The sequence below is a fragment of the Setaria viridis genome, chromosome 2 (genome assembly GCF_005286985.2).
Source record: "Setaria viridis chromosome 2, Setaria_viridis_v4.0, whole genome shotgun sequence".
Classification (NCBI taxonomy): Eukaryota; Viridiplantae; Streptophyta; class Magnoliopsida; order Poales; family Poaceae; genus Setaria; species Setaria viridis.
The window spans coordinates 17,737,539-17,744,699 of record NC_048264.2 but is presented as its reverse complement, the minus strand read 5'-3'; the positions used below and the strand labels follow the sequence as shown (position 1 = coordinate 17,744,699).

Below are 7,161 nucleotides of genomic sequence, written 5' to 3'. Positions count from 1 at the left end.
AGATTGTCGCATGTATTCTAGATGTGGATCGACCTACTTAGGGGCTATCAAACGCTACGCCGTAACAGGGTAGTTATAAAGGTAGTTTTCGGGTTTGTCAAGAAGCATGCTATGAGACATAGTCAATCAAGATGGGATTTGCCCCTCTCTGATTGAGAGTGATATCTTTGGGCCCCTCGAGTGATCGGATCCGAAAATGCATGGCCATGCTACGTACGGTTAAGAGTTAACCTACAGAGGGATTCCGAATCACAGGATCGAGAAAGAGCGGTCGGCTTGAAGCTAGACCAAATATCAAAGGGAATAGCATGTATATTATGTTGTGATGGTTCGTCTGATATGATCTTCGTGTGCGTATAGGAGTTGGCACGTCTTGCTAGAGGCCGCTACCGACTATTGGGCCGAGTAGGAGTACTCGGGCCATGTCTATGCATATCCGAACCCATAGGGTCACACACTTAAGGGGCTGAAAGCCCAATTCGGATCTGATCCGAGTTGGATTAGGTTTAGAAGTACTAATGGGCCTCGGATCCAGAGACCCGTCAGGAACCTCTATAAATAGAGGGGTGGGGGCGCCCTAGGGTTTACACCTTTTGGCGAAACACACCTGCCGCGCCTCCCACGCCCTCGCCTGTTGCAACTTGCGGATCTAGCAGTCCGGCTTGCGACGCTTCCTCTCTGCACGTGTGGATACCTTGGAGGTGTTGCGCCTGCAGCACTTGGACGAGCCGCCGACGAGCCACGACGAGCCGACGACGAGCCGCGGTACCGGAGGCGATCTTGCTGCACGTGGACGAGCTGCTGAGGAGCTGCTGAACGTGATCCACTACGTACGACTACGTTGATCGACTACGTACGACTACGTGATCGTCTTCACTGTATCGACGCATATCTACATATTCCGCACCAGTAGTGCGTCGAGTGGTAATCCCGTGATCCTTATACGGCAGTTCTTCCTGGTTATACGCGGTAGAATTTTTGAATTGCGCTAGTGTAGCCTACCTCGTATACCAACATAGTTTTTACTTAGCGTTAAAACCACATGATTGTAAGTTGTAACACTTGATGGTGATACTTAGTGTAAAACTTCAAAAAGTTGGTTGGCCAGTGGGATGAGAGTCCTCTGCAATACATGTAATTGCAGTTGAGTCACTAACACGAGAGAGCAGTACTGCATGGTTCAGTGAGAGAGAGGACAAAAGGGTAAATTCCTGTTGAGCGCCACGCGGACCTTTAATCCAGATCCAATTGGCACGTGCCGCCGTGGAAAACAAAACATACGATCCTGGATTGGAATGGATTGTGCCGCCGCCTCGGAGATATTTATTGCTCGGAGCCGCCTTGCGTTGGCTGCGTAAACAGCCTTACTCCTCCGTATAACCAACTCAACAATATTCCTTGGTTCCCTCCCTTCCCCTTCCGCTTCCGCTGCCGCCTTCTCCTCCGCTTCCTTTGTCCTATCCTCCAGCTTGGTCGAGTATAGGCATCAACGGGTGAAAGGGGCTGATTGATTGATTGGGCGTGATGGTTCACTTGCCGCACCTTGGGAAGCTGCGGCGAGAGGTCAAGGAGGAGGTCGCGGACGCAGCCGACGGCCCTGCCGCCGCGGCGGAGGCGTCGCCGTTCCACAAGAGGACGCGATTCGGGCATCAGAAGCAGGTGCGTCCCCTCGTTCCCGTTCTCTTCGATTCGAATCCATCTCCTTGGAGCTCGCTTCACAGGGACTGGTTAAGAGCAAATTGAAAAGGATTATCTCGAAAGTTCCATTTGTTGTATCTGTGCATCCTAAAATCCAAAAGTCATGTCGGCCCTTGAATCGGTACATAGGCAGCGCGGTAGAGAAACCACATAATTCTTGAATCTGTACTGGTGGGGATTTTGTTATTTCTTTGTGAGACCGGAAGTTTATTTTACTGAGAAGCAGCCATCAGCCAAGCAAGGGAGCTTTAATACAATAAATATGTGCTTGCAGTAACAAAGTGATGATCTAATCCCTTTTTTGTGTCTTGGTTCTTGCATACTGAATAATCATTGCAACTGGAGACTGGAGAGATTTATAAGTAGTTTTTTTGTATTCTTGTTTTCCTGAACCGGTGCACTTTATCAATGAACGTTCAGAATTACGATGATAGTATTAGATGACTACGTGGAAAACATGTCGTTATTCAGTGGCACATATATTTGTAAAATAGAAAGATATGGTGGAGCCCATCATGGGAATTTTTCCTGGTGGATGAGATTTCTGTACATGCCAAGATTATACTGTTACCCTTAGATCAAATCGATAGTACAGTTAGGTTTTAGACATGGCTGTTACAAACCTTCCAACTTTGGAAGTGTGCTCTACACTACTGGTGTGTGCTGTCTCCATCCATCAAAACTTTCTTCACTTCATGATAAGAGTCCACAAGATTCGTCTTTCTTCGTTTTGCAACCACATTCCCAAGTGGTATCAAGGTCGCATCACATGAAATCAGTTTCAGTACTACATAGTATATTAGTATTGCCAAGTCCATCGCATAGCTAACGGTCAGTGGAGTGCCGTCTCAGGGCCCCAGATTGAGGCTTACATCATCTTATTGATATGTGCTGATCTTTGATCTTAGTAGTATTACAATGTTAACTTCTGCAGCAAATAAATATTAGGCTGTTGATTTTGGCATGCTATTATGCAGCAATGGAGCACCAGATGTGCTAGTGTGTCCAATCAGCAGTCCTCGCAGCAAGGTTTCCTTGATGAGCCTAGTCCACTTGGCCTGCGGCTGAGGAAGAGCCCCTCACTATTGGATCTGGTTCAGATGAAGCTTGCGCAGGCCAATAAGGGCACAGAAGCTCGGCAAGCCATCAACACTGGTGCCTCGGAGAAACTGAAGGCTTCCAATTTCCCTGGTTCAGTTCTGCGTATTGGATCTTGGGAGGTAAGTACCATCTTTATATGTATCAGTCTTGCATAGTGTATATTTGTCGCATGTACAGTTTTGAGTCACTCTATTTATTTTTCCAGGACCCACCTTAGTACACTTAAGATTAGCACATGCCGGCTTAGACTTAAGCAGATACTATAATTTTGGGTATTTGATTATAGATTATGTTTTTTTGTGCAAACATCAGCACATTTTCAAGTGCGTATGATATTCCTCCAACAATCAATAATACAGAATGTTGTCTTTTGTGGTATGGTGCTAAGTTCTTTTACCTGTATGAAAACTTTGTACATTTTTGCAGTGCATACAACATTCTGCGAAAAAAACAGTTCTTTTTTTTTACAATGAATGAATCAAAACAATGGAACACTAACATTTGCTTTTCTGAGTTCACTTGGTCATCATATTTCAAGTCCTAAACTTTATGAAACTCTTTGTCACTTCCCATGTCATTGGGTAGTTTATTTTTCTCATCCCCAGTGAATTATGTTGAAATATTTCACTGGCAATAGCTAGCTATAACTGTTGGTGTGTTCATCGGAGCCTCGTAGTTGATAACACTCCCTGTTTTTTTAAGGATCTCAAAGAGGACAGCTATTTACTTTTGACCTTTGATCCATCGGCTCATACTCTTTTTTTAATTTCTTTTTGCCAGTTGTACACGTGAAAGTCTAGTGGACCTAGCCTCTTCCATTGTAACAGCAAATAGTTGGCACTTCTATATGTTGTCTTTTATCTGTTGTCACTTAATCTATAATCTAACATTCTGCATATGAACAGTGGGTTTCAAGATATGAAGGAGATCTGGTTGCAAAATGCTATTTTGCAAAACACAAACTGGTTTGGGAAGTATTGGATGGTGGTCTCAAGAGCAAAATCGAAATACAATGGTCTGATATCTGTGGACTGAAGATGTTCTGTCCAGAAAATGAACCTGGGACCTTGGAGATTGTGGTAAGGCCATTTAAATACACATTGAATAAATAGTGTATCATGCTGTGCAGTTAGCTATCGTTTATTCATGCCAGAAACTCCATAGAATTGAATCTTGTACTGAATACTAAGGATCTAGAAGTGGTAGTAACAGAAGTATTGATCGCAAGTCCCATATGCACTTCGCGCTTTTCATGCTTTCATGAAAAGTTGTTCTTATTCTTTTGTTGGTGTTCTTTGTAGTTGTCTAGACCACCACTTTTCTTCAAAGAAACCAACCCGCAACCAAGGAAGCATACATTATGGCAGGCAACTTCAGATTTTACTGGTGGACAGGCAAGGATGTACAGGTACTTAAAAACTAAAGCATGTCATAGTAATGCAGATGTGTTTGAAACGCATTAAATCTAACACTTTTTGTGTTGAAATTCATTAAATCTGATATTCACAAATTTTGATGTTCGTATGAGTACAAGTTTAGTCTTGATGTACATTGATGATTTAATTTCTTGAAATTGTTTCTTCTATATAAGTTTATTATACTAATGGCTTAATTTGGATTTTGGATATCGTTTGTCTCAGGGTGCACCTTATTCAATGCCCGCAAGGTATGATGAATAAGCATATGGAAAAGCTTTTTCACTGTGACCCACGTCTGCAGTCGCTAAGCCAGCAAAATGATTTTACTGTGGATAATCCTTATTTTGAGACAAAGTGTTCCATATTTGAAGAACCAGAGGATATTAAGTGTCAAAAATATGAGCATAAAGATGATGACAACCAGTTAGCCCCACAGAGCTCTAATGCATTGTTATCACCTCAGTCTTCAGCCAGTAGGATGGATGCTGAAGTAAGACAGCAAGCTGGAAAATCAGATGTCTTGCCTGGACACTACCCTAGTTCAGGTGAATCACAATATCATTTGTGGATTTTCCATCCCATAATAACATGAAGTGATATTTGAGGTCCATATATATGGTAATGAGTTAAGAGGTAGTTTATTCATGATGTAGCTATTTTAGTGCTAAACAAAACCTATATGGGTTTTCTTGAGGCCTTGTTATATCTCAAAAACAAATTATTAATCTATTCTGACCAATTTGATTTTGTTTCTCTCTTTTTAAATTGCTTAAGTATAATTATATTGTACTTTCTCCGTTCCAAATTGTAGGTCGTTTTAGCTTTTCTAGGATCATAGATATTATTATACATCTAGACAACTATATCTAGATGTATAATAATATTTACGTACCTAGAAAAGTCAAAATGACCTACAATTTGGAACGGAGGGAGTAGTGTATATTGTTTCCTACGTAAGTAGCTTCGTTTTTTGTAATGATCCTACTGACCATTTGTTTTCTTGTTCCAGTTGCTAGTGCCCACTTGATTAAACAAGATGGTACTTCTGTTGAGTGCGAACCGCATACAAGCATTTTGAATTGGAATGGTTTCAGAGTGCCAGGAATCAGCCGCTCAATGTCCAAGAGTGAGATTGCGAACCACATAGGGTACCACTTGTACAAACAGATGTATTCAGGCAACCTACCTGCAACTGATGCTGTAACTGCTTCATTGGGTAACGGCGATGGTTCAAACAGTGATGTATCATTTGATGAGCTAACCAGGCAGCTCCTGAATGACACCCAGATTTCCAATGCAGCTGATGAAAGGATGCTTATGTCAAGGGTAAACTCTCTCTGCTGCCTGATCCAGAGAGATTCAGGTTCAGGTCACGCAACCCCTGGAGTCAGTGGTACAAATGAGATTTATGAAAGGAAGTCCCAGACTAGTGTGCCTCTGGTGCGAGGAGACGGCAGCAATAAGCCATTGCCACCGGAAGAATCATTTGGAGATCTCCTGACCAAGCCATTGCCGCCGAGGCAAGAATCATTTGGAGATCTCCTGACCAATCTGCCACGCATCTCATCGTTTCCTCACTTCTTGTGAGTTTGGCATCAGGTGGCAAAAAAGTATGCCGTGGGAGTAAGTGGTGGCTGGGTACGGCGCAACCATATTAGCTGGTCATCGAAATTGTGCCGTGTAGAAATTTTTGCCGGCAAACAGTGATTGACACCTTTGTCGTTTCCTTCTTTGGTGTACATAATAGATTGGTAGGAGGATAAGTATAGGTGACCTTTGTTTGACTCCACAGAGCAATACAGGTGTTGGCTTTTTATGCTATGGCTTTCTATGCTGTATATGGTTTTCTTCTTTGGTATACCAAGTGTGATGATGGCATAGATTCACATGCTCATTTGAGGCTGTTTTGGGCTCAAAGTTGATACCCAATGTTGCTAAAAGGACGTTCACTGATATGGTGTTTGTCCTGGGAGCATTTTAATCGACTCCACATGGGCACGGGGAGGGTTGGGCATGGCTGCTTAAGATTGGGATATTCTTCCCTATCCGAGTGGCTTGTCTTTCCACCTTGAGAGGTAGGGTTTGAAGCTTTTGGGAGAATTAGAGGTGTTTCCCCTGTATATATACGAATTAAAGAGTGCTCTAGCTCAGATCCGTGATAGGATTTGGAGCCTCTCATCTATTTGTGGACCCTCACCATGTATCTTCTTTTTTCCATAATGGATTATTGTTCGTGCCGCCTCACGTGTCTTCTCAAGCAATGTTTTTGTTGACTTTTTGCGCAATGTTTATTTACATAAATCTTGATCTTACCTTTTTTTTAATCTATTGTAGTCTTTGTTATTCTTACACACTTGATTTGGTCGTCTAGTTTGTATATGTAAAGAAATAACATGTATGTTTATGTATTACTGACTAGCAAACATGCTTGTGTGTTGCTGCATGTTGGGAATTTGACTCCGCTAGAGAAAAGAGAACTAATGGAGAAGTCACAACTTAGGGAGAAGTTTGGGAGTACTTCATGTGAATCCCCTCATCTTGACCCCATGGGCCCTTTGTATAGAGAAGAAAAAAGGTGTGGCAATTAGTCTTTAGGCCCTTGTGTGTACAATATTTACAACTAGGCCCTTAGACCTTTACATTGGCTGCCCTTTAGCTTAATAGCTGGGCCATTTCCCCAATAGTAGTCCCTCAACTACTTTGGTTTGGCTGTTACAACAAAACGAAGTAGCTGAATTCATATGGAAATGCCTAGCTACAACTTTAACTTTGGCACCGCATACGTTTCATCACTTGACTTTGATTCTCTCTTCATCTTCTGTTTCTTGACTTCAACTTCAAAGCTTCGCTTTTTAGCTTTAGCTTTGACAATGTAATGATACTTGTCCAGAGCTTGTGGTAAAGATGGTAATGATACTTTGCATGTTGTCAAAGTGGTGATGAA

General features: G+C 42.4%; 1 protein-coding gene across 1 annotated transcript; it reads left to right on the top strand.

Moving 5' to 3' along the window:
* Window positions 1-1,338: 1,338 nt before the first annotated feature.
* On the top strand, window positions 1,339-6,038 carry LOC117845157 (uncharacterized). Its single transcript, XM_034726085.2, has 6 exons — window positions 1,339-1,659; window positions 2,676-2,918; window positions 3,705-3,878; window positions 4,101-4,207; window positions 4,440-4,762; window positions 5,227-6,038. The coding sequence occupies exons 1-6, from the start codon at window positions 1,525-1,527 to the stop codon at window positions 5,802-5,804; spliced, it is 1,560 nt and encodes a 519-aa protein (XP_034581976.1). The 5' UTR covers window positions 1,339-1,524; the 3' UTR covers window positions 5,805-6,038.
* The last annotated feature ends 1,123 nt before the right edge of the window (window positions 6,039-7,161 follow it).